This window comes from Enhydra lutris, unplaced genomic scaffold (genome assembly GCF_002288905.1).
Source record: "Enhydra lutris kenyoni isolate GAN:26980312 unplaced genomic scaffold, ASM228890v2 scaffoldscaffold19, whole genome shotgun sequence".
Taxonomy (NCBI): Eukaryota; Metazoa; Chordata; class Mammalia; order Carnivora; family Mustelidae; genus Enhydra; species Enhydra lutris.
Window position 1 is genome coordinate 15,566,636 of NW_019154103.1, and position 27,818 is coordinate 15,594,453.

Here is a 27,818-nt window from a genome sequence, read left to right on the forward strand (position 1 = left end):
GTGTCTAATTTGGTTACTAAAGCTGAAAATAGTTTTGAATCTTTTAGGGCTTGCCTTCAGCTTACATTATATTAATGCTAGGAATGTGTATGCTGCATGTATACAGTATAGTCAAGTTGGATTAATGTAGTTGATTAAATTGGGGGACAACTTTGGGGGGGGTTGGAGTATTTTGCTTTGTTTTGTTTTTAGAGAAGGAGAGAGGGTTGGGGCAGGGAGGGGCAGAGAAAACCTTAAGCAGGTTCCATGCCCAGCACAGATCCCGATTCAGGGCTTGATCCCACAACCCTGAGATGATGACCTGAGCTGAAATCAAGAGTCAGATACTTAACTGAGTGAGCCACCCAGGCAACCCAGGGATAATATTTTGGTTAAAAAGGTAACATGACTACATAATGATGATGTCTTGAGATGGTCTGTAAGATGGTTCTAACAAAATTTTTAAAGCTTAGAGATAGAAGTGTAAATAGAGACCTAACTATTACCATTCTCAGTTCACAGTGTTTAGCAGGAAAAACATCACATGGGCAGTGAATAGTAAGCCATGCCCAGTCCACTTGAATCATGTCTGGGTGAGAGTGATACCCTTTAACTTGTATTGAGTTTTCAAAATTTCATTAGTTCCAGCACTGAATAACCACACAGACACCAAGGCACACATATGCTATGTGTCTGTCAGCATAAAATTATTATTCAAACATAGTGGTCTTTAAATACTCTTAGATTACAAAAGAGGAACCATGATTACAAGGAAAAGAACGTAGTCAATGCTCCACTGTTTCCTCTGTTTAGAGAATGGTAGTTACTGGTGGTTTCAATTCCACTGGTTTTGAATCGCAATATATACCTCAGTCAATTTCTTTTTTTCTTTTAACATAAAAACTAAATTGAGCTAATTTAAGCAAACATTTACATCATAAAAGGAATAATAGGCATATAGGATAACTTACTGAACCCAAGAACCATATTCTCTATAAACACACTCTCTCCACTGTGCTTCTTCCTTTCTCTATCACTAAAGTTTGTATGTCCTCTTTTTCCAGCTGACCAGCTTAGACTGTCACTGAATTTCATGGAATTCAGAGATTTATGATTAGCCCAGCCTGGGACAGACTTCTCCTGATCAAATCAGCTGTGGGTGGAGGAGCAGGGTCATGAACCCACTCTGCATATGTTGGGGTGGGATGAAATAAGATTCTAAGAAGGAGAACTCATGACCTAGGCATATCCCAAAAGGTACCTACCACATTATATTAAAATAACTTAAAATTCAAGTAAAGCTTGAAATTAGGTAGTCAAAACAAATCTTATGTTTGGGTCATATGGTATCTCTAAAATAATTAGACATCATTTAATTATATAGTATTTCAATTCTATAGCAAAAAGGGAAAAAAGAAAAAAACATACAATGGGAAATCTGTCTTTAGGGTACACCTCAGTGGTTGGATTATTTTGGGAAGAAAAGGGATTTTTTTTTTAAGTCAACAAAAGCTTGTGACTACAGGAACTTGTTTTGCTTAATTGACTGTTCAGCAACACTGTGCCTTGAGCTCTTTGGAGCAGAAGCCATGCATGTACAAATCGAACAGTTACACTTGTTTCAGTCTTATCTGAGTCTCTGGTAAAGGTCAAACAATTGCTGAAAGGTTGAGTTATTCTAACTGATGGAACTAATGTCCATTTTCATAAAGGCAGACATTTTGGAAATATCCCAATCTCTATTATGATGAATCAACTTAGGAGTTATTTACCTTGCTCTGCTTTCTGATTCTTCCACCAACAACACCCGTGAGTTACCATCTTATATGGATACAAACACAAACATCTATTTAAAATAAATAATTAGCAATTTTATTTTGGAGATGGGTTCATCATCCTTCCTTTGCCTGAATTTTCATTCTCTAACAGGCAGTTTGATCACCTCAGTGTTAGATACTTGATACAATCACACTTACTTGGGTGCGTGTCCCTGTACTAATTATGGAAAGAAGGGGGAAAACCCTGTTGGATTTAATGATCCAAAAAAGAAGTTAGAACAAATTTACATAATCAACAGCTCAAAGTACTCATAATTACAGATATATGCTGGTGCACATAAAGATATGGAGTGCTGACAGGAAATAAAATTCAGAGACAAAAATCTCCAAGTAACCAAACATTTTTATTTTTCCCTTGTTTAGCCCAGTTAATATTAATCCCTCAAGGCTGATTTGGTCCAGATAGAGTCTTACTTAGAAGCCTCCGTAAATAGCACCTGAAAGCCTTTCCATGAACATAAGGCATGTTTATTTATCACAGAGAAAGAGCTTCCATCATATCACAGCTTACTTTGGTCTTAAACTATTCATCTTTTGTCTTTCACACTGTCTGACATCCTAAATAGGAGATTTAAAGGAGCCAGCAACATTTCCCATTGCTGACTATGTGCTCAGCCTTTCATACATAATATCTCATTTAATCTTTAGAGTAACCTCATTGTATACATGAGGAAACTGAAGCTACGGGATTGTTGTTGCTTACTACTGATTATCCCTCTGATGTATATATGAATACATATATATGTATGTATGTATGTATATGTAATTTATCTATATTCACACTTTTTCCACCATAAGAAATTAAGAAGGGGGATTTCTCTAGTGAAGAAGTATCATTGTGTGAAATACATGACATTCAGTGTTGTTTCTGTGCTAAATGATAATTAAGTGTAAGTGCGCTAGTGGAAAAAGAACACTAGAAGGCAGAATATGTAAGTTCTAGATTTGGCTTAGGTGTAGGATCAAAGTGCGGGATTTGGGGCCAATAAGAACATTTTCTTTTCCTATTCTTTTTATCTAATGTGTCCCCTCATCCCCCTCCATCTACTTATCCTTTTTATATTTTTTTAAAGATTGTATTTATTTATTTGAGAGAGAGAGCCAAGTAGGCAGAGTGGCAGGCAGAGGGAGAGGGAGAAACAGACTCCCCTCCAAGCAGGGAGCCTGACGTGGGGCTCAATCCCAAGACCATGGGATTATGTCCTGAGCCAAAGGCAGATGCTTAACTGACTGAGCCACCCAGGTGACCCTCACTTTTATATTTCTTATCTTAATAAGAAATAATGGATATAAAACACACTATAAATATAAAATATATACTTTCTGTGATGACTTCTTTCCCACTTCCTTGGAAACTAACATAAAGGAAAGTATACCTCCCTCATCTCTTTCACTTCTATATCCCCCAGGCTTGGATTGGTCCCTGAAATTCAGTAGGCACTCAATAAATAATGGTCAAGTCCATGAATGAAAAAAAGAGCATATAAACTGAGAAAGAAAAATAGGTATAAAACCTACCCCATCACAGAACATTTATCTCTGTGAAGTCATTTTCTGTTTACTTATATATGTCTTCTGCTGGGGACTGACATGGGGCTCTCCACAATTATATACCCACTCCCTGGAAGAGTATCTAGCCCTCTCATATGATAAGGCCTTAAGAAAATTTATCAGGGGTGTCTGACTGGCTCAGTCAATTAAGCAACCAACTCTTCATTTCAGCTCTGTCAGGATCTCGGAGTCATGAGATTGAGCATCATGTCGGGCTCTGTGCTCACTGGGGAGTCTGCCTGAGATTCTCTCTCTCCCTCTCCTTCTGCTCCTTTCCCCACCCCAACGTGCTCTTGCTCTCTCTCACTCTTGAAAAATATAAATAAAAATCTTTTAAAAAGTTATCTAAAGTCTGAAACAAAGGGCTGTTCACTTTATTATCATCATGAAGCTGTTCACATGGGAAGTAGGTTTGAATATCAGTGTATGTTTCTTCAACATGCACAGAACAATCACAGAGGACTATGGCTGTGAAAAAATCAAAGCAAACTAAGGAAAATAAAAAGTACAATTAATATTTTCCAGTGTTTCAAGATTTTTGAGGTATTCTGAATTTCTTGGTTGTACGAAATATGTGAATTATCTAAAAAACAAAGAAACAAACAAAAAAATAATTATTAAGTAATTCTAGCCTTTGTTGCACCATAACACTTTATGTCCAGCCCAGGTGAGTTTGTGTCCTGTGACATTAGGCCAGAACTTACTCATTTTATGTTCTGTTTCCTTCCTTAGTCTGTGAATTTCTGGTATGTACTGGTGATGAACGATGAACACACAGAGAGACGATATCTGCTGTTTTTCCTTCTGAGTTGGGGACTTCCAGCCTTTGTGGTGATTCTCCTTATTATTATTTTGAGAGGAATCTATCATCAGAGCATGCCACAGATCTATGGACTCATCCACGGTGACCTGTAAGTACATCCAGGCAGAACTCCTTGCCTTCTTAGCCTTTGTATACTCAGATAGCTTCATTAGTAGATGGTGGAGCAGTTGACTAAGCAGCGTGGCTGAGCAAGGAATACCAGGCAGACCTCTGCTTTCCCACCAGACTGACTAAATCTCTACTTCCTCTAATTTTCCCTTGAAGTAAGAAACTGTTGCCTTTCTAGTTCCTCTGATGGATACAGTTTTCTCAGGTGAGTTGAGGTATTAGACAATTCTCAGTAATTTGTACCTTAGCATAATTTAGTTTATTAGATTTATTAGATTAAGACCAATACCTAGTAATACAATAACTAGTAAAATCAAGGAACTATGAAAGTTTTGATAAAGAATAGAATCCGTGAAAAATATGGAGTGTGGCGTATTATCTAAGGAATCTGACATTTTGGGGGAGGTTGGGAAGGGAAGGATGGCAGTCCCTATCATCCATAACATCCTTAAATACCAAAAGGCTGTGTCGGAGTGAATGGAGAATGTCTGCAAAAGGACACAAGAAGGAGACAGGGTCAACTGGGACCTTCTTATATGTTCTGACTAAGGTGCATAAATAGTCTTTAAGTGTAACAAATCTTTATACACACACATACACATGCCTTAATCTTGAATCTGGTGTCTTACAGCTTTGAGGACTACTCAACCCCTTTTATTGACTCCATATGCAGGAGGGGGAAAAAATTTTTATAATAAAGTTTAATCAGCTCCCTTGGTGTAATGAGGATTAGATGGGGAAAGTAACATTTCTAAATAAGAAAGAATAACCTATTCCCAATTTTATGATGACAGTTTACCTAATTATCTCACAGGTTATTGTGAAGATAAAAATGAATTAATTGATGTGAAAAATCTTTGAAAGTAAAAGTACTATATAAGCAGAAGTCATTTCAATATCATTATTGCCTCCGATCAGTTATAATTGTTCATTATTAATAAATAATTGTAATTAATGTATGCAAATGTATTTCACAAATGGGCAATCACACACACATATCCCACACTCTATTCAACCAAGGAAACTAGCTATGTGATACGCACACACCCACTGAGAGGCCATATATAGTAATTTTTTATTGAGATTCATTAAGATTCCCTCATACTGATTACTTTATAGCATTATAATGTATTTTGTGCATATAAAATTCCTAAAGCCTGATCTTCTAGAAGGGAATTGTGTGTCTTTTCAAAATTATGTTATGACACTTTGTGACCCCTGGCATTAATTTAAATCTTGGGTAGCCAGTATTAATTTCAGAAAGTTTGACATCATTCTTTGTCAAATACAAAGTAACCATGAGACAAACCCTGGTGGCCAGCTGCCCATCCCTTTCACCAGTTTCCTGGCAAGACAGGACTTATTTGGTAGCAGTTTTAGCATTACATGTGTACCCACCCAGCCTTGATAAATGGGACCTGATGAAAGTGATAGTAATTAAAAGAACTCTTTTAGTACTTGTAAAGGGTTTTGTGTTTTTTTTAATTTATTTATTTGACAGAGATCACAAGTAGGCAGAGAGGCAGACAGAGAGAGAGGGGGAAGCAGGCTCCCTGCAGAGCAGAGAGCCCGATGCGGCGCTGGATCCCAGGATCCTGGAATCATGACCTGAGCCGAAGGCAGAGGCTTTAACCCACTGAGCCACCCAGGTGCCCCTTGTAAAGGGGTTTTTAAAGAGGGAAGTAAACTATTATCCAAGAATGTCCAAATCGACTGTTAAAATATTTGCCTTCTGCGGCTTTTGCAAAAAGTTTTTTATTGTCAGCTCAGTTATAATAAGTGAAATGCAAAACACATTAACCTCCACCTGGTTTTAAGAGGATAGGGATTATTAGACCAAAAAGTGACTGAGTTTTGTAAGTATTGTAAGTTACTTGTGTCCTCCACAAAAAATTCCTAAATCATCCCTATGTAAATTTGTTATAGTTTTAAAAAAATTTTATTTTTTAAAATAAAATTTATTTAAATTTTAATTCTGTATTTTTAATTATCATTTTAATCTCAATATAAGGATACAAGTTACTATATTATTTATGAAGAATCTTGTATACCTTGATCATGTATAAACATAGCTTTTCTTTCGGAGTAATGATAGGAATTGTGATGGTGTGTAATAGTAGCTCATTTGTTGTGCAGTGGTTACTTCATAGTAATAAACAATTTCTTTTGAGTAAAGAATTTTCTCTAACTAGATCTCTATTGTATCAATATGTACAAGTTGCTTTTTAAAAGATGTTTTTGTCAAATTTTGGAACCAAGATTATGATAATTTCATGAAAACAGGGAGTGATCTCTCTTCTCCTATTAGCTGGAATGGTTTTCAAGTTTGGTGTTATTTCTTCCTTAGTTTTTTTTTTTTTTTAAGTAAGCTCTGTGCCCAACATGGGGCTTGAACTCATGACCCTAAGATTAAAAGTTGTACGCTTGGGGTACCTGGGTGGCTTGATCGCTTCCAACTCCCTGGAGCGGGGCTCTTGTGTGGAGCTCTCCTCTCTCTTTCTCAAATAATTAAATAAATCTTAAAAAAATAAAAGGTCCAGATTTCATTTCCTTTGGATATATACGCAGAGATGAGATCGTTGGGTCATATAATAGTTCTGTTTTTAATTTTCTGAGGAACCTCCGTGCTGTTTACTTACTGTTTACTCTAGTGGCTGTGCCAGTTTACATTCCCACCAATATTCCGTGATTTTTATTATTTCCTTTCTTCTGCTAACTGTGGGCTGAGTTTGTTCTTTTTTTTCTAGTTCCTTGGGGTGTTGTTACTTTGCTAGGTTGTTAGGTTGTTAATTTGACATCTTTCTTTTTTCTAATGTAAGCACTTATCACTATAAATATCATCTTAGAACTATTTTTTCTGCATCCCATGTTTTGGTATGTTGTGTTTCCGTTTTTGTTTGTTTCAGAGTACTTTTTAATTTCCCTTTTGATTTCTTCTTTTTACCCATTAGTTGTTTAGGAGTATATTGTTTAATTTCCACATATTTGTGAATTTTTTAGTTTTCTTCCTGTCATTGATTTCTAGTTTCATACCATTGTGGTTGGAAAGATATTTGGTATGATTTCAGTCTTCTTAAATTTGTTAAGACTTGTTTTGTAGCCTAATGTATGATCTATTCTGGAGAATGTTCTGTGTGTGCATTAGAAGAATGTATATCCAAAAAAAAAAAAAAGAAGAAGAAGAAGAATGTATATCTACTATTGTAGTATAGAATGTATAGCTACTATTGGATTGAATGTTCTGTATATCTGTAGGCCCATTTAGTCTAACTATAGTTCAAGTCTAACATCTTCATTTGATAAATCCATCATTAAAAATGGAATATTAAACCTCCCTACTATTATTGTATTGTTGTTTGTTTCTCCGTCTGATCTGTTAGTATTCCCTTAATATATTTGGGTGATCTGACATTAGGTACAGGTGTGTTTATGATTGTTATATACCCGTTTGATGAATTGCCCCTTTATCATTATTATATCATGGCTTACTTTATTACTTGTTATACCTTTTTGAGTTGAAGTTTATTTTGTCTGATATAACACTACCCCCCCTTCACTCTTTTGGTTTCCACTTGATGGACTATCTTTTACATTTTTTTAATTTTGAATCCATGTATGTCCCTGAAGCTGAAGTGACTCTCTTGTAGGCAGCATACAATTAGATCTTTTTTTTTTCCTTTCCATCCATTCAGCTACTCTGTCCTTTTACTGGAGAACTGAGTTCATTTACATTTAGAGTACATATTGATATGTAAAAACTTACTAATGTCATCTTACTAATTGTCTTCTGTTTTGTACTTCACATACTCCTTTCTTCTTTCTCTGCTGTCTTCTTTTATTAATTGATGGTTTCCTTAGTGGTATACTTTGATTCCTTTCTTTTTGTCTTTAGTGTGCCTACTGTAGGTTTTTGTTTTGTGATTACCGTGAGGCTTACATAAAACATCTAAATGTAACTGTTTTATGCTAACAACTTAACTTTAATTACATACACAAACACTACCCTTTCACTTTATCCCTCCTTTTGCAACTTACCTCTTTTTACATTGAGTATTCATTTAAAAATTCATGAGGCTGTCATTAGTTTTAATCTTTTTTTTCTTCAATCTTTATGCTAGAATTATATGATTAACATACCATGGTAATACACTATTGAGAATTCTGAATTTAACCATATAGTTTCCTTTACCAGTATTCTGTATATTTTGATGTATATTCAGGTAATCAATTAGCATCCTTTCATTTCAGCTTGAAGAACTCCTCTCACCTTTTCTCATAAGGCAGGACTAGCGGTGATGAAGTCCTTCAGCTTTTATTTTTGTGGGGAAATCTTTATTTCTCCTTCACTTCTGAAGAATAATTTTGCCTGATAGGGTATGCTTGATTAGCACATTTTTTTTTTTTCCTTTCAGCACTTTGAATATATCATCCCACTCTTTCCTGACCTGTAAGGTTTAAGGTGAGAAATCCACTGATAGCATTAGTGGGCTTCCTTTGTAAGTTACATGCTTGTTTTCTGTCTCTGCTTTTAAGATTCTCTTTGTCTTTGATTTTTCATAGTTTTATTGTAATGTGTTTTGGAAAAGCTGAGATTGTTTGGGGACTTATATATGTAGAAGTCCAATAAACATCTTTACCAGAATGACACACAGTTTTCTTATACTTAGTCTGTTTTAAATTGATCTTCTAAATGTGTGCTTTGATCTACATTTTCTAGAAAGAGCCACCATGCACCCGGGAACCCACTTAAGTTTTTCTACTTCTTTTTTCTTATAATTCACATGCTATTAATCATAAGTTATTTTCTAGCCTAATTCCTAAATGTCTTCCTAATTGACTTTCTCATTTTCATCTTCATCTTTTATTTCATCATTGTCTCTTCAGTTCATTTCTGTCATCTTTGTCTGATCTGTCGGGTTGCCTCCTAACTTGTATTCCTCTCTCTGATTTCTTTTTTTTTTTTTTTAATCTATCTACTAAATTCTGAAACATGGAAATGTTCATATCACTCTCATGCTTAAAACCCAACAGTTGCGGGGCGCCTGGGTGGCTCAGTGGGTTAAAGCCTCTGCCTTCGGCTCGGGTCATGATCCCAGGGTCCTGGGATCGAGCCCCACATCGGGCTCTCTGCTCCACAGGGAGCCTGCTTTCTCCTCTCTCTCTCTCTCTGCCTGCCTTTCTACCTACTTGTGATCTCTGTCTCTCAAATAAATAAATAAAATCTTAAAAAAAAAAAAAAAAACCAACAGTTGCTTTTCATTACCTTCAAGATCCTGGACTCTTAGGTCATCCACGGTTGATACCAACCTGTCGAACCAGCTTCCTTAGCATCCCTCATACCCATCCTCCCCAGTTATCCTTTGTAACTGAATCATTTGGTATTTCCCATGATTTCTTGTGCCTATACCTTTGAATATATCCTTTATGTCTCAAATGGTTTTCTTTCCTTTTGTCTGCCTAGAAAATACCTGTTTTTCCCCTTCATACAACAGCTTAAATATCAACTCTGTGGAGTATCTAGTTTCAGATTAATGAGTCTATCCTCATTAGACTCAGAACCTTTCATAAATCCTATGATTGTACCAATCATACCATATTGTGAATTTTTGAAATATTCACAAATATTATAAGTATTTGATGATTATGTCAGCTATATTAATTGAAATTCAGAGTGGAGATCAGTGATTAGTAACTGGTAACAGATGGTAAAAGTTACTAAATTTTTGAAGGATGCAAGGCTTAATGTATTCTTTGATGTAAATGTCAGAACTGGAAAAAGGAAATCCTTAACAACCAAAGGAAGTATATACAAATAAGGGATTAGAGATAACTTTCATGCTTTCTCTATGCAGTGACATATTTATATTAAAATTGATAATATGATTATCAAAATGTATCTAAAATACTCGGAAGTCACCAAATAATATTGAATATCTCAACACTCAAAATACTATATGAGGACTGTCAATTTTTTTCTTATATATACATTTATGTATACTTATGTATATGTATATACATATACAAAAGATCAAATTCTAATTTACCTCAACTAATGGATTTTTTATCTAGATTTAAATTACACAACATGATCTGGAGAAAAGTCCTACAAAGATTATAAAATTTAAAATTTGCTTTTGTCTGTAAAATAGAAAATCCATTATAGACTTGTTACTGTTTCTTTATCACTGAGCCAGATGATCTTATGACTCTATGAGGAATCATACTATAATCAGAATTAATAAAAGGCTTCCTATACCTTTAATGTGTTCTTAATGACATTTTCATCACTTTTTGAAATTGATTCTAGATATTCTTCCAGCTTTCTTTTTATCTTATAATTGAACAGTACTTTACTAAAATAACGTCAAAGTAAAAGAAATCTGGCCTTGATTGATTTCCATTGGTTGCCAGAAATAATTCTAATGAGAATACCCAGGGGCGGTCTCTCTTAAATAGTTTATAGAGTGTCTTTGGGATTATTTGTCTATTTTTCTTAGATTCGCTTCTTGGCTACTTTATGAGAAAGAAACAAGGTGAAGGATGGAACTAGAGGGTATTATGCTTAGTGAAATAAGTCAGTCGGAGAAAGACAACTATCATATGATCTCCCTGATATGAGGAAGTGGAGATGCAATGTGGGGGTTTAGGGGGTAGGAAAAGAATAAATGAAACAAGATGGGATTGGGAGGGAGACAAACCATAAGAGACTCTTAATCTCACAAAACAAACTGAGGGTTGCTGGGGGGAGGGGGGGGTGGGAGAGGGTGGTTGGGTTATGGACATTGGGGAGGGTATGTGCTATGGTGAGTGCTGTGAAGTATGTAAACCTGGTGATTCACAGACCTGTAACCCTGGGGCTGATAATACATTATATGTTAATAAAAAAATTAAAAAATTAAAAAAAAAAGAAAGAAACAAGGTGAAGAGAAATCCCTAGTCTGATCAAGCAAAGTGCAGAGGAAAAAGGATATAGAACTGAGTTAAGAGCTAGGGTAGGAGCAAAGGTAATGCAGCCCTGAAAATTGTCCCTAAAGGGATGAAAAGCCATTATTGGGCTCACAACTCTTATGGCTATGAAAGGATAGAGTGACTGAGTAGGAGTGTCAGAGTCATGTCATAGAGAAGAGAGGATAGTGAAGACTTTCCCTCTCTCACTATTCTTACTTTTCAGCTGCAAAACCCTGACACATTAATAAATGTCAGTAACAGTAAAACTGACATAATAATGATGATAGGTTGGTTTGTATTTCTAAAATACTTGCTTTGGGTTTCTGGAGGGGAAGGTGGTGAGGGAATGGGGTTACTGGGTGATGGACATTAAGGAGGGCATGTGATGTAATGAACAGTGGGTGATGAATCACAGATATGTACCTCTGAAACCAATAATATATTTTATGTTAATAAAAAATAAGTAAAATAAAAAGATTGCTTTTTTCTCTTTCTTGCTAATTCATATGAATGCAAACTTAAAAAAAGTCAGCTTATATTTACAGAGTAACTATAATGGGCAAAGATCTAAGTGAACTCTCTTCTATTTAAGCTAAGAATTTGTTAACTCATAATGAAAAAATGAATAACTTAATTTTAACATTAATTATAGTTTTAAAATTTTGTAGTATTTCGGTTTTAGTATTTTAGCATCATGTTTTACTTTTGTTAGTTTTAACAAATCTTAATTATAACCTCTTCTGATTATCCTGGTCCTGAACTGAATTACCCATTTTATAAATTACTTAATCCTCAGAAAACAATCTAATTTTGCTAGCTGTATTAGGAGAAATGTTGTTAATATAGAGAGCAAATCTATTTTCTAAATTAGAACTAAGTAGAAGTAATAGCGCTCTATGGAAAGTATGATATCATATGAGACTCTTTATTTTTATTAAATTAAAAAGAGAATCATGAAAAAAATGTTTATAAACATAGGGAGACTGTTTACTTACTGTCTGAGGATTAGAGAAAATCCCCATATATCTATGAAAGAGGAGTACTATGAAGACCTCTTCATAGATATGCACAGGTGTGGGGTGTATTATTGCACATGGTTATTATTGCACACACACACACCATATGTATATATATGGAGAGAGAGAGAGAAGCTTTAGATTGGCATTTTCCATTCATTCAGAGCTCCAAAGTAAAGAGGTGTTGGAAGTATGCTTTCCTTCAAGGTCTTAGAATAAAAGTATTGAAGGGTTGGAAAAAATCTGGCTTGCCTTAATAAAACAAAAACATTATGATTCAAACCCTGTTCAGGATATCTTGAACTTCTTATTCCAGATATTCAGTTTATTTTACTTTTTAGTGGGTACTGATTAACAACTCATTTCAGTTATCTTATCTCATTCTCTTATCTTGTGTTAGCTTTCTCTCTCCTAGCAACACCTTAGCTTTTGTGACTACTGCTTTTTTTTTTTTAAAGATTTTATTTATTTATTTGACAGAGAGAGATCACAAGTAGGCAGAGAGGCAGGCAGAGAGAGTGGGGAAGTAGGCTCCCTGCTGAGCAGAGAGCCCAATGTGGGGCTTGATCCCAGGACCCTGAGATCATGACCTGAGCCCAAGGCAGAGGCTTAACCCACTGAGCCACCCAGGCGCCCCTGTGGCTACTGCTTTATCTCTCTGAGAAAAATTCTGTCAGGTGCATTGAGTTACATCCTTCATGGCTTCTCAGTCCCTAGACCCTTCTTTTTTCAGGCAAGACAGAACCTGGACAAAATAAGAACTTTATAAAGCATCGAAGCCAGTCCCCACACACTCCTTGAGTAATCTTTACATTGTTGCAGACAAATGTTCATTTACTTTATGGTGGAACTCATCTGTGAGAAAAAATTTATTTCCTTCCAGGGTTCTTTTTCACATACAGTAGAAATCCTGTAGATTCTGGCTCTGTATTTAGTTGCTGAGCTCATACCAAAAAACAAACAAGAAACAAAAAGTAACCTCATATTTTCAACTTGATAAGCCTTCAGTTTGTCACAGTTCTTTTTTTTCCCAAGCTTAACATTTACTTGTTAAAATATATCCTCATATGACATACTTTTGCATCTTTTCTCTCTTAGTAGCTCTCCTCCAAACTTGGTCTATCGATATCAATCTTTTTTTTCTTACATTTTGTTTTTTAACACAGAAAATTTGTAGAAATTGTCAGCATTCACGTATACCCTTCACCCTGGGTACACACATACATACTCACATAACCATAGTGCAATGATCAAAACCAGGATAGTAACTGTGATAAAGAAGTATTAACTAAATGACAGACCTTGCTCAGATTTCAGCAGTTTTCTCTGCAGTGTGCTTTTTCTGTTCCAAAATCCAAGGATTCCACACGTCATTCAGTGACTGTGCTTCATTATCTCTTCCAATCTGATAGTTCTTCTGTCTTCCCTTGTTTTTTACTTTTGATGAATACTGGTCAGTTATTTTATGAATGTCTCCAAATTTGGTTTTATTTAATCTTTTTGCATGATTAGACAGAAGTTGGGCATTTTTTGCAAGCATGGCACACAATATAAAAGTACAAGTTTGTTTTGTGTCAACATGTTTTCAGTTCACTTGGGTATACACCTAAAAGCAGAAGTGTTGGGTCATATGATTTAACTTGCTGCTTTCATGATTCTCTCTTTGTCTTTCAGCAGTTTAATTATGATATGGCTAGATACAGTTCTCTCTAGTTTATCCTAATTAGAGTTTGTTGAGCTTCTTGGATATGTAGATTGATGTTTTTCATCAGATTTTAGAAGTTTGGGGCCATTATTTCTCCAGATATTCTTTCTGCCTCTTTCTTTACTCTTTTGGGACCCTTAATATGCATTTGTTTATAAGCTTGATGGTGTCCCAAGAACTCTGAGATTCTGTTGATCTTTCTTCATTGTTTTTCTTTCTGTTCCTCAAACTCGATAATCTCAACTGACTTACCTTCCTATTTACTGATTCTTTCTTCTACCTGCTCAAAACTGCGATTGAGTCCTTATAGTGAAATTTTTAGTTTAGTTATTATACTTTTTAACTTTAGAATCTCTGTTGTTTCTTTGCATGGCTTGTAGCTTTTATGTATTATAAATATTATAATGTGGAAAATCTAAAGATTATATTCTCCCTTTTTCCTGAGTTTGTTGTTTTTCTCATTACAGTAGTAGTTGTTCATTTATTGGGTTTTATGAACTAATTCTCTAAATGTGTAAATCTAAATTCTATAAATATTCTTTGTGATATGTGACCACTAATCTATGTTCTGTTAATTTAGTGGTTAGTTAATGATTGACAGATATTTCCTTAAATGCCATCAAATAATAAATCTCTCACTCTTTGCCAAGGGGCTCTGTGTGCATGTTAGAACATGACTTCAACTCTCCAGCAGGCAGATGACAACTTCCCCTTAACCTTCACTTCTGCTTAGGTAGATATTCAAACTTAATCAGTGGTGAGAGAACCCAGGGCCTTCTCAAGTCTTTCCTGAGCATAAACACAGCGCTAGGCATGCATGTGGATTTCTAAATTCTCGGCACACTGGAGCTTTTCAAAACCTCTATGGGCATCTCATACCCCAGGTTCTCTTTATTTTTCTTTTTTTCCCCAAAAAATATTTATTTATTTATTTGCAAGAGAGGGAGAGTGTTGGGGGAGGATCAGGGAGGGGGAGAGAGAGAGAGAGAGAGAATGTGTCCCAGCCAGACTCCAGACTGAGTATGAAGCCCAACATAAGACTCGATCCCATGATCGAGATCATGACCTGAGCCAAAACCAAGAGTCAAACTCCAGCTTTTCTTATAAGCTTTGTGGATTGTCTTGCCACAGTCGTTGTTATCCTCTAATTCAGGCAACCGTTAAGTTTAATCACGTGCCTTACATTGTTTTTAATAAACAATCCTATCCCTTCACCCCCTAATTCTTACCCCCTAACCAAGGAGCAGAATTTCTGCACTGACTGGACTCTGAGACAGGTCAAATACAGAGATCCTTACAAGGTGGAGCTTTCATTAGAAATGAAGCTTTGAGGGGCACCTGGATGGCTCAGTGGGTTAAGCCTCTGCCTTCGGCTCAGGTCATGATCTCAGGGTCCTGGGATCGAGCCCCGCATCGGGCTCTCTGCTCAGCAGTGAGCCTGCTTCCTCCTCTCTCTGCCTGCCTCTCTGCCTACTTGTGATCTCTCTCTCTCTCTCTCTCTGTCAAATAAATAAATAAAAATTAAAAAAAAAAAAAGAAATGAAGCTTTGAGAGAACTACAGCTGCATTCTTCTTGCCACTCAGGTTTCTTCCCTAGAGGTTACCAGATTGTGCTGGGCATGTGAGCTGTTATTTTTCAAGGCTACATGGAACTAGAGATCAGAGTATGAAACTAGAACATGTTAAACTGCCTTGAAGCTTGCTGTTCCTACTAAAAATCAGCTTTTGAGTCTTAATTCTAGTACACAAGCATTCAACTATTAAATAAATATGCTTGATTTTAGAACACCCACGTACTGAAATGCAGGGACCCAAAAAAGTATAGTTTAGAAAACTCACTATGCTAAGTATGTCTGGAGATGTGGCTGGAAGATTTTTTTCAATTGGAGCGCAGTAGAAAGAACAGGAGCTTTGGAAGTAGATAGATAAGAAGTCAAATACTGGCTCTGCCATGTTCTTACTCTGTGACCCTGCACAGGTTACCCTCTGGGAGTTTAAAGTTCCATGTCTGTGGAGTAGGAATAATAAAACCTGTGTCATAGAACTGCGGTGTGGACTGAGATGATGCGTGTGCAAAAGAGCATGTGTGTGTGCGGTGTCTGGCACACTGGAGGGGTCAGTTCATGAAAGCCTCACTTACTGCTCTGGGAATGTGTGGCTCATGTGAAGTAGTAATTACATTTCCCCTGCCTAAATATTATTGACCCTATAAATTCTTTAAAAATTGCTTATCATTTTAATACCTCCAGGCATTCTGATACTATTAAATTATTTCTATCCTTTTCTTTGACATTAAGATTGCAAACAATACCCTCTTCCATATTTCTGAAACTCAGAAGCTTTTATCAGCCTAACTTTGAAGTTTTTTGTTTTTGTGATAAATGAGGGAAAAAATACCTCCAAAGCTTTCCGTCTTTTATGATACTATCTCATTTAGTTTTGACTGATGTAACAGAAAAATTCCATACACTGGGTGACTTTACCAACAAATGTTTATTTTTCGTAGTTCTGGAAGCTGGAAGTCCAGGTCAAGGTGCCATGGTCACTTCTTAGTGAGAGCCCTTTCACTGGTTATGCCCTCGCATAGCCTTCCCAGGCATGCACAGAAAGAGGGATTCTGCAGTTTCCTATTTTTATCAGAGCATTAACCCTAGCTTGAGGCCCCACCCTCATGATCTAATCTACAATAATTCCTTCTCAAAGGCTCCATCTCCAAATACATCACATTGGGGGTTAGGGTTTTAGGTGTGAATTTTATGGCAGATGGAACATTCATTCTAAGGCAGGTGTTTTCTATAGTTTATCTAAATGTGAATATACTCTGAAGTAAGTGATTAAAGTATCCATTTAGTTCCAAGGAGTCTTTTTTGGTAAGGCTACAAGTTGTGAAAAATAGAACTTTAGTGTCATTTTTGTTGAAAGCTAAGGAACTATATTCTTCTGTATCCAGAAACAACCAGGTTTATTCTAAAATTATTCTCAGAGAGTTGTGTCATATAAATATTTTTATTTATGATGACTTCATTAGTATCAGTAATAGATCTTTCCAAGTCTTAATACTTACTATAATAACAATGGTTTTTAATGTATAGCTTCACCTATAACTTCATCCCAAAGATAATTTGGTCTATTTTTTTGCCTTTTTTCTCTGCATATGCATACACTCATATATGCATACACATGCATTCGCAACAAAAGCAGGATATGCACTATTTTGCAATTTACTTTTCATTTATGAGACAGTTTTCTATATTAATCTATATATATTAATCACATTCTATCCTGTAATGTTCTATTAGTTTGTTTCACCAACCCTTTGGCAGACTTCTGGACTATGTCTAGTTTTGTTTTGTTTTTTAAATAACATTGTTGTAATGAATATCCCGCTAAAGGTATGTTTGTTATATTTGTGTTAATATTTTCCATAGGATAAATTTTGAGCAAAGGAATGGCTCATTTAAAGGATACATTTATAAGTTTTTACTTTAAAATATATTACCAAAGTGTAATAACCTTTTGCCCTACATTCTTGCCAATTCTGGGCATCATAAGTTTTTTTTCAGTGTTTGCAAATGCAAAATAAAAAATATTTTTAAATTTTCCTTTCTTTAATAATTAGTATATTTTAATAGCTTCATTTATTCTGTACCAGACATTATACTAAGTACATGGTCTTATATCTATATCTTCCCATAGCTTTATTTAGCATTTTTCTTTTGTCAGTTGCTTGTTCATCTCCCCGCATTAATTTTTCTGATTGTTTGTTCATGTTTTCTGATAATATGAAGAGTATTTGTTTCTCTTTTTCTCTTTTTAAAGGTGAGGTTGGCTATATTAGGGCTATTACTTTCGTCTCCCTTGAATTTTTATTTCTCTATTAACACATCATTCTCCTGTCCATTTTTAAGGAAATTTTACATTTTAATGTATGAGATGGGGTTTTGTGCGATATCAGATCATTTCAGGGAATTATTTTAAGTATTTTGTGTGCTAATTAAATTTTCCAAGTACAGTGATAGAGTTAACATGTTGAGAACATTTGAAGTGATTTAATCAGGGTCAAAATGGTGAATATGTGTTGCCACAAGAACCTCAGTCTCTATTCATCTTAATTTATTAACTAGAGGCAGAATCAGGAAGACTAATGATCACTTTTTAATGCAAAGGGCTAAGAACTTAGGCATTTGAAATATCAAGCCAAATAAAGCATTGGTAAGGAAGTAATTGTAAAACTGTGGGAGGTGGAGTAATACTCATAGAGATGCTTGTGAAATTGCATTTTATCTTGCTTATTTTCTTTAAAAATTTTAGGGATCAAACACAAAAGTTGGTCAGCCTCATTTTCAGTTATTCTTTATTACAGAGTATTTTGCAGTGTCACAAAAATTCTCGTTTGAGAAACTGAAAATTTCAAGCTTATACAACCACAAAGGTCAAGTTCGTATTAGTTCAGGAAACAAATCAGTTATTTACAGAGGAAGTTCTGTTGAAGATAATTCTAATGAAAAAGGAAATGCCCACAAACATAAACAGTGTGTCAAACGGGATACTTAGTACAATTTAAGAAAGCTGTTCCTGGCTTAAAAGGATTTTCTGACAGTTGATTTTTGGGTTGTATTTTTTACTTCATAACTTCTTAGAGGAAGGGTATCTATCTGCCTGCTTAATGTAATTTTCTTCTTATTATAAAATTAATCAGTGTTTTAGAAAGTATGGAAAACTTAGAAATATAATTTTTAAAAATAAAAATCAGACATATCTCCATCTTTCTAAGCTCTTCTAATTGTTGATAGTTTCTGTTTATGTTCTGATTTATTTTTACTTTTATAATACAAAATTACAATTACACATTTTTATCTCCCCATTTCACTTAATGTTATATCATTAGAATTTCCCATAGCATTAACTGTACCTCAATATTTTTTAACTGGTATCACAGTATCTTTCTTTTTTTTTTTTTTCCCATAGTATCTCTCTCATGATAGAACTTATCATAATGCGTTTACCATTCCCCAGCATTGGACATTTTGGTTCTTCCCTGTCATAATTTTCAATATTTAAAAACCTGCATCAAATGTGTTACATCACATTTCCACATCACAGCTTCCTTGAAATGAAATTATTGGAGATAAGAAGAAGTTTTTAGAAATACTGAAATTTAGAAATTTAGGAATATTGAAATTATAAAACCATCATCCAGAAAGGTTGTAAATACAGTCTTAATGATATTTCTTGAAAGTACCAGTTTCCCAACACCAGTGATAGTCTTGATTGTGAGCTTCCTGATTTTGACAGGTAAATGTGATATATTAGGGTTTTTCAGAGAAGTAGAACCAATAGGGTATAGATAGATGAGAGATAGATGGGTAGATATACAAATAGATAGATATAAATTTATGATAAGGAATTGGTTTAATAAGACTGGATGCCAGCAATTACCACAGTCTGCATGAAAAGTCAGCAAGCTGGAGACAGAGGAGAGCAAGAAAGTGTAGTTCCAGGCAAAGATCATCAGGCAGGAAGAATTCCCTTTTTTTCAGGGGAGCATTAGGGTTTTTTGTTCTATTCAGGCCTTCAGCTGATTGGATAAGGCCCACCCACGTTAAGGAAAGCAATATGCTTTATTCAGGTTATCTACTGATGTAAATGTTAGCTTCATCCAAAAGCACCTTCACAGACACATCCAGAATAATGTTTGACTAAATATCTGGGCATCCCATGGCCCAAACATGTTCACATATAACCAACATACACAATGAAATATTGTGGGGTTTTTTGCTATTTGTTTACTGAGACCAGGGAGTTTGAATATACTTTTCTATGTTTATTGGCTGTTTGTACCTCTCTTATAAATTGTTCGTATTCTGGGACACCTGGGTGGTTCACTTGGTTAAGCATCTGCCTTTGGCTCAAATCATGATCTCAGGGTCCTGGGATTCAGCCCTGGATCAGTCTCCCTGCCCAGCGGGAAGTCTGCTTCTCCCTCTCCCTCTTTCCCTCCCACTGTTTGTGCTCTCTCTCTCTCTCAAAGAAATAAAATCTTTTTAATAAATAGTTTCGGCAGGGAGTCTGCTTCTCCCTCTGACTTTCCCTCTCTTGTGCTTTCTCTCTCTCATTCTTTTCTTCTCAAATAAATAAATAGAATCTTAAAAAAAAAAAAAAAAAAGACCTCTTTATTCCTTTTCATTTGGGGCAGTTCTTTGTTTCCTGAATACCAATTAACTTATTGAATCTTTGTATCTTTCACATGTACTTTATATTCTCCCTAATTTCTCTCCTGTTTGTGTTTTTGTCTCTCAAATATTTCCTACATTTTGCTAATTCCGTTGCTAGTAGTATTTATTTTATTCCTTATGCTCTTAAATAACTTACTATTTGTGCTTGATGTTGTTTTCAGATCAGAGTTCAGGGAATGTGATATTATTATGGTCTGGCATTTTGTATTCAGAGAGTAGCTTGAAACTATTTTTCCATTTAGGTAAATTTATTCATCTTCTTGGATGCTTATAGATCTTTAAAATTTTATTTCTGTAGTGTAGAAGTTTGGTTAGAACATCTAGTTGTAGTTATTTTTTCTTTACATTTGTCTGGTACTTGGCCCTTAATCCACAGACATGTTGCATTCTGCTCAGTTGAGTTTTCCAGTCTTTAGACATTTTATTTGCTCTTTTCCCGTTGTTCTAAAATCAAAGATACCAAAGTATTTTGATTACTTATCACTATACCTTGTCTTCTATGATTATAATAATCACACTTAAAAAAGAACTTTTTTTTCAAGTCTTTGGCTTTTTGCCATGTATCCTGCCACAGCTGCTCCGTTTGTCTGGCTGGTCAGTCAAGTTTCTGCATTGTCATGCTGTTCATCACTGTTTCCAATAGAACTTTGTTGTTACTGCATATTTCCCATCCCTTTCACCCCCTTGAGGCCTCTCTCAGAATACTTTCATCTGGGCCTTACCTTATTTTGTTTCTTTCCTTAGACTTTGTCTTTTTGTATTATATTTACAGTTCTAAGGCACTTTCTAAAAAAATTTTTGTCCCCCTAATCATTTTCAAAATCATCATCTTTTTTTCCCTGAAATTTGGGAGTTTCACTTTTTTTTTTTTTTTTTAGATTTTTTATTTATTTATTTGACAGAGAGATCACAAGCAGGCAGAGAGGCAGGCAGAGAGAGGAGGAAGCAGGCTCCCCTAGAGAGCAGAGAGCCCGATGCGGGGCTCGATCCCAGGACTCTGAGATCATGACCTGAGCTGAAGGCAGCGGCTTAACCCACTGAGCCACCCAGGCGCCCCTCACTTTTTCTTTTCATGTGTCCCATGTTGATTATTTTTTTAAATCATTTACTTATTTGTGAATGGATCTCCACGGAGACTTGTGTTGTTCGATACATGATGCCTTGATTTTTGATTTGGCTCACTAGTTGGAATTTCTTTAAATATCAAGGTTGACTTAAAGCTCATGTACATAGTAATGTCTAAGGTAAGGTCTCTGTACACAGCACAGTTAACAGTAGTTAATAGCATGCATCTGCTGTAGGTCTATAGGATGGAAGGGCCATTTTCATCTACCCACATAGCCTAGTTGTCTGACACTTTAAACCAATGGAATACATGAAAAATGTGAGCCCCCAAAAGACATTGCTGCCAGGTTTTTCCTGTCTCTTTGCCTTTGTAATATATCTTTCCCAGGAACCATACCTCTCAGAGTGCCCTGGCCTCACACAGTCCACTTTACTCCTACTGCTCATGTGGATTTGGTGAATTGCAGCCTTGGAAATAATGGATAAGGATCATTAGTACCAATTGGAGGGGGCCGTGGTGGTAGTAGGAAAGGAACTCTGGCTGTCTCACCAAGAAATTGTTGTGAGCTGCCCAACTTCCTAGTTGATAGAGCTCCTAGCCCTTTATAGCTGAATGAATCCCACATAAACCATTAGGTAACTTATTTCTTCCTGGGAAATTCAGGTGCAAAGTGTTGCGAATCCAGAACAACTATAGATAGCACAGCCAGAGGTCAACCCAGTGTGTCTGACTTATCTGTAGATCCAGGGTTGCTCCCACACACACATACTGGCAATCCTGTTCTGCCAGAAACAGAGTAAGTGATAGATTTCATTTGAATATCTGACAGTTCTTCAGAAGGTAGGGGAAGCAGTAAGGCAAACAGCTTGACATAATTCTGTTTAATTCTAGAAATAGAAATGATAAGATCCAACAGAAAACAACCCTTGCCAAATGGAGTTCTTGATAAACGGGAAACAGGGAGGAAAATCCTGAACATAATTAGACATGTGTGCACACTAAAATTTAGGAAGATCGATTTTAAAACAGTTAAAAGTTGGAGAATTTTTCATGACTGGAGACTCTGGAAGTAGGAGAAGAATGAAAGTTTTAAGAATGAACTTGAAATGGGATGGTTAAAAATAATTTTAAAGAAGGGGGCAATGGGAAGACAGCCATCAAAATCAATATGGATTCGTGTATTCTTGTTCTGGCGGGGGTTCAGGTGAACAAGGGCAGGCATAATTAAAGAAAGTATGATCGTATCAGAGAAAAGGAATGGCTAATGTAGGAAAAGGGAAACTTAAATGAAGTGAGACTTGCTAAAAATGATAAAATGACAACTGGGGGAAAGGAGAGACCATTGAAAGTTTTTGTTCAGCTTAAAGAGACACTCAACAGTGGAGAAAACTTCTATAGGTAAACATTTAATATTAGGCAAAGGAAAGATGATTAAGTTAGATTTTGCTTTCATTTTCTCCATCAGGTAGAAAGAATCTCTAGAGGGGGAAGAAAAGGGCTACCAGTAAAAGACTTGAACTCTCAAAGAATTATGAACTCTCAAATAATTATAAAAGTACCTAGGCATTCTAAATCATTTTACATTTGTCTTCTTGCATGAATGATAATATTCTAATATGGAGAATTTGATGAACCCGTATTGAGGAATGTGGAATGCAGGATGGTTTGATAATAGAAAACAAATGGAAAAACAAATATTGTCCCCAGTTTCATAAATTGGATTCTCAATCTGCCTGGTTCTGAAAAAAAAAACAACTCCCAATATCTTATTAAATTGATTCCTTAAGAACACTAGAAAAAAGAAAGTGTGATAACTTAAAAGATAACATGTAGGAACACCTGGGTGGTTCAGTCTGTTAGACCTCTGCCTTCAGCTGAGGTCGTGGTCTCGGGATCCTGGGATGGGGACATGCATTGGTCTCCCTTCTCAGTGGGGAGTCTGCTTCTCTCTCTCTCTCTCTCTCTCAAATAAATAAAATCTTTAGAAAAAAAAAAAAGATAACATGTAGTGTTGGACCAGCTTCCTTTATAAGGGGCTTACCAGTATAATCAGGAGAATGCTATAGACATTCTATTTTGTGGGATATTTCCCCCTGGCTTTCTTAATGACACAATGGTAAACTACAGACTAGATATAGTTGAGTTGTTTTATGCTTGCTTAAATAAGTATACCTAAAGAGCATTGGCTGATTTGCTAATTCATTTTGAATTCTAAAGGTAAAAAGAAATTGCTGGGAAACAATGACGTGTCAGGAAGAGAATTACCATGATGGTTAGGAGGATGTCGTATGATATCAATGGTTCGTGGAACCTATCCATAAGTTCATGGGTAGAAGCAGGGCCTTGTCTCTAGAACACAGCTTTCTTCAAATGTGTGAAGAACTGGTAACAAAAACAGAGACCAGAAGAATCAACTGAGAGAATCAAACATTGATTAGAAGTTAATTAGATGACCTCTAAATTTCCTTTTCCCTCCAAGTTTTATATTTTGATTCTCTTTTACAAATCTGAAATATTTTTGTATACTTTTTAAAATTGCTTTTAAAAACAGCATACTTCAGGGGCGCCTGGGTGGCTCAGTGGTTAAAGCCTCTGCCTTCAGCTCAGGTCATGATCTCAGGGTCCTGGGATCGAGTCCCGCATCGGGCTCTCTGCTCAGCAGGGAGCCTGCCTCCTCCCCTCTCTCTGCCTGCCTCTCTGCCTACGCGTGATCTGTCTGTCAAATACATTTAAAAAAAAAACAAAAAACAAAAAAAACAGCATACTTCATTCAGTCCTATACTAAAGGAGCACATTTTGTATATTTTTTTAGAATTCACTTTAAACTTCATAGCTTATCTACGTTTTAGAGTAAGTGCTCAATAAATAGTCAATAAATAAATTAGGTGACCAATTTGCTCTAAGATTCTAGTTGTTGCAATATAATATCACCTAGGCTATAACTAATAACCCGAAAATTGACTTCTACTCAAGGAAAAAGACATCTCAAGATACTCACGCAAAAAGAAATTTAACAGTATTTTTTAAATACATTTTTAAATGATCAAAAAATTTTAAGCCAGCACTTAAAATTTGTTTGCCATTACTATTTATGTTGTGAAAAAGCTGCTTATGCTTCATTCTCCAACTTTGTCATCAGGTAGGTGCTCAAGCTATTAATTTTGGAGTCATCTTCCACGTTTCCACTTTCCACATGCTGTTAGTCACAGGGCTATTGATCCTTTTGATAACACTTAAAACCTGTTCCCTCCTGTCCTTTTCTATTTCATAGGCCTAATTCAAGTCCTTGTGATCTTGAACCAAGTCTGTTGCAATAGCCTTGAAGTCAGTAATCATATTATTTACTTCCCATTTTAATCCTTTCCCTGTATCATTACTGAAGTTCGTTCTTTTTTTTTTTTTCAAACATAAAGTACTTAAAAAAAATTTTTTTTGGACGCCTGGGTGGCTCAGTTGGTTGAGCGACTGCTTTCGGCTCAGGTCATGATCCCGGACTTCCAGGATCGAGTCCCGCATCGGGCTCCCAGCTCCTTGGGGAGTCTGCTTCTCCCTCTGACCTTCTCCTTTCTCATGCTCTCTCTCACTCATTCTCTCTCAAATAAATAAATAAAATCTTAAAAACATTTTTTTATTAATATATAGTGTATTATTAGACCCAGGGGCACAGGTCTGTGAATCATCAGGCTTACACACTTCACGGCACTCACCATAGCACATAACCTTCCCAATGCCCATAACCCAGCCACCCTATCCCTACCACCCCACCCCCCAGCAACCCTCAGTTTGTTTTGTGAGATTTAGAGTCTCTTATGTAAACCTGAGATATTTTAACTGCAGTTAGTTAAGACCACTGTCTTTTCAGTCCTACCTTCCATCTCTCAACACTATATCTGTGTTGTTGGCACTGCTAATGCCACACAATGACTGCTAATTTGCAGTGTGGGTAAGGAGAAGAACAGAGGAGGACAAATTTTGCTAAAGTGTTTGGGATAGAATATACCCCAGGAGTATATTTTTTACTCACCTTTTAAGGTCTAGTCAAAGGTTGTTTATGAGACCTTCTCAGAACACCTCAAACAAAATTATGTCTTTCTTTTCCTGTAATACCTTTAGCCCCTATTATCAATGATAAAATATCTCACAGTTAAGTATTTACTTACTTCCCAACTAGGTCATAATTCCTATGGAGGCAAAGTCTTATTCTTCTTTGTAATCCTGGAACCTACCATGCCAATCTCCTGCTGGTAAATGTTTAACAGGTGGGTTATGGGGGCAGGGGACAACTGATTTGTAGCTTTCGTTAGTTGCCGTGGCTGGTTTCAGGCTACCATGGGACATCGCCAAACACAGAGGTGGGAAGAGAAGCAAAATAGCACACCGTTATATGACATTTCCACCACATAGGTACAATAGATGGATGGGTAATAATAAAGTGTAGTCAGGTAATAAGAAAGTGGTGAGTTTTAAGTATCAACTTTGCTTTTAATAGAATTAATTACTGGTATATATAATTTCATTTTTAATAATGACTGTATTTAATAACTGGTTCATAAAATTCTTAAAAACTTGACAATCAATTCTCATGAGCTTATACAAGGCAGGCCCAGCACAGCACAGTTTGTGGCTCCTTAGAAATAAATGTTAACATATCCCAACAATCATTTTCAGTGGATTCTAGGCGGGGGAAATGTATTGGTAGTAGGGTAGGAACACAAATACTTCCCTCAAGTTGATACTGATATTATCCTCAGGTAATCTATTGCATATGTGGGTGACTTCATTTCATAAGAATCTTCAAAATGTGTTGCCCATAGGGGGAAATCATGGAGTAATACAAAGACTATTGACCATTTTTCCTAAGTTCCCTCCAAGTGTGACTTTTTCTTTGACAGGTATGAGGTAAAAGGAAGCAGAATACCTTCTGCTCTTATAATCTCTGCAAAATGATCTTTTATCAAGAAGATGATGGAGAGAGTAATGTGATATCCACAACTATCTGTACTTCCTCTGATAAGGTTTTTGCTAGCCCATCATTGCCATCAGGCCACAGGTCCTCAGATAGTACCTACTGGTCCCGTTGGAGAGAACTGAAATGAGACAAGGTGAATCATATAGTCCTGGCATGTCCCAGGAATGACTTATTGCCGACTTACCTTGATATGAAGTAAGGTATTCCTCGTAGATTTCAGAATGAATTTTATTTTTTATTTCAAGTGTTCAGCCCTCTGATACTTGTTTAGTCATACAATAAATATCTATCTGTGATGGCTAATTAGAGCCCAAAATTGGGAAATAAATAGAAATTTTATTTTGGTAAAGCTGTAGCTTTTAAAGATGATTTTAATAAAAGACTCCCATGTAAGTTCTCTATTTCCATTTTATAATGGCAAAAGAGAGGCAAGTCAGTCATGTTGTGAAAGAAAGTTATATGCTATGTGTATTAAGTGGTGTGATAGTGCCTATGGCACTAACCTGGGTGGATTTCAAACACTCTACACACTCCAGTAGGGATTTGGATTCAAGGACAGAGAATAAAAGCATCAGGAAATTAAGGACATACCCTTAGATATGTTTCAATAAATTAAGGGCAGTTACATGAATTATAAATATATTTTACGTGTATTTCTAAAACACTGCAAGTTGTTTCGTATTCTGAGTTCCATTAGGGCATTTTAGAAACAAAGGGATTGATTAGATCAGGGTCACCCTAGTAATACTGTCTTCATCGTGACTTCTCATTCATAAAAATGTGTCTGTGGTGGGTCACAAACAAAATAGTCTTTAAATGTGAGATATCAAAAACTTAGCTGAGTTAAGAAATAGATGTTAGTAGAGAAGCAAAATGAATGTGGATGTGTATTGAAAGATGATTGCACATGGCATTTCTGAGAAGCAGTAGTTTCATACACGGTTCCTGGAGCAGATCCAAAGAATCACCTAATTAGGAGCACACATCTGTCCATCTTCTAAAAGAAGGGGGAATGCTTGAGTGAACACAAAGTTAAAGACTGTAAGTCCAGTTTAGTTTTTCTCTGAGTCACAGAGTATTTGGAAAGAGAAAAATTGGTGTTCACCTTTGTTCAGATAGTTTTGTTTTAGTGAGCTCTGTGCCCAATGTGGTGCTTGAACTCGTGACCCCGGGATCAAGAGTCACATGCTGTACTGACTGATCCAACCAGGCTGCCCCTGTTTAAATAGATTTTTGATGGGTCAAAAATGAAAAGTTTTAGTCAAAGATATTTTCAGATATTAAAACCACTGGGAAATGAACACTTTTAAGTGATGGTCACTCCATAATATAAAGAGACTTTGTCAGACATCTGAAAATTCCTGGCTAACTCTGGTACTACTTTCATTAAAACCTAAAGCCTAAAAATCTTATATCAATCAGTCTATATTTGCATCCTAAAAATCACCTTTTATTCAACTGAAGGATATTAATCTCAATTTCTAAATATTTTCTGGAACTTTTGAAATATTTAGTAAGTATTAAACAAAATAATGGTTCTTATAGTACTAAGTTCTGTATTATGACAGTTAAATAACAT

General features: G+C 35.8%; 1 protein-coding gene across 1 annotated transcript in view; it reads left to right on the forward strand.

Moving 5' to 3' along the window:
* Positions 1-27,818, forward strand: part of LOC111148290 (adhesion G protein-coupled receptor V1) — a 507,584-nt gene that overhangs the window by 330,919 nt on the left and 148,847 nt on the right. Inside the window, exon 85 of the mRNA XM_022504771.1 lies at positions 4,101-4,279. Within this exon, the coding sequence (XP_022360479.1) occupies positions 4,101-4,279 (179 nt within the window). The remainder of the gene's footprint in view (positions 1-4,100; positions 4,280-27,818) is intronic.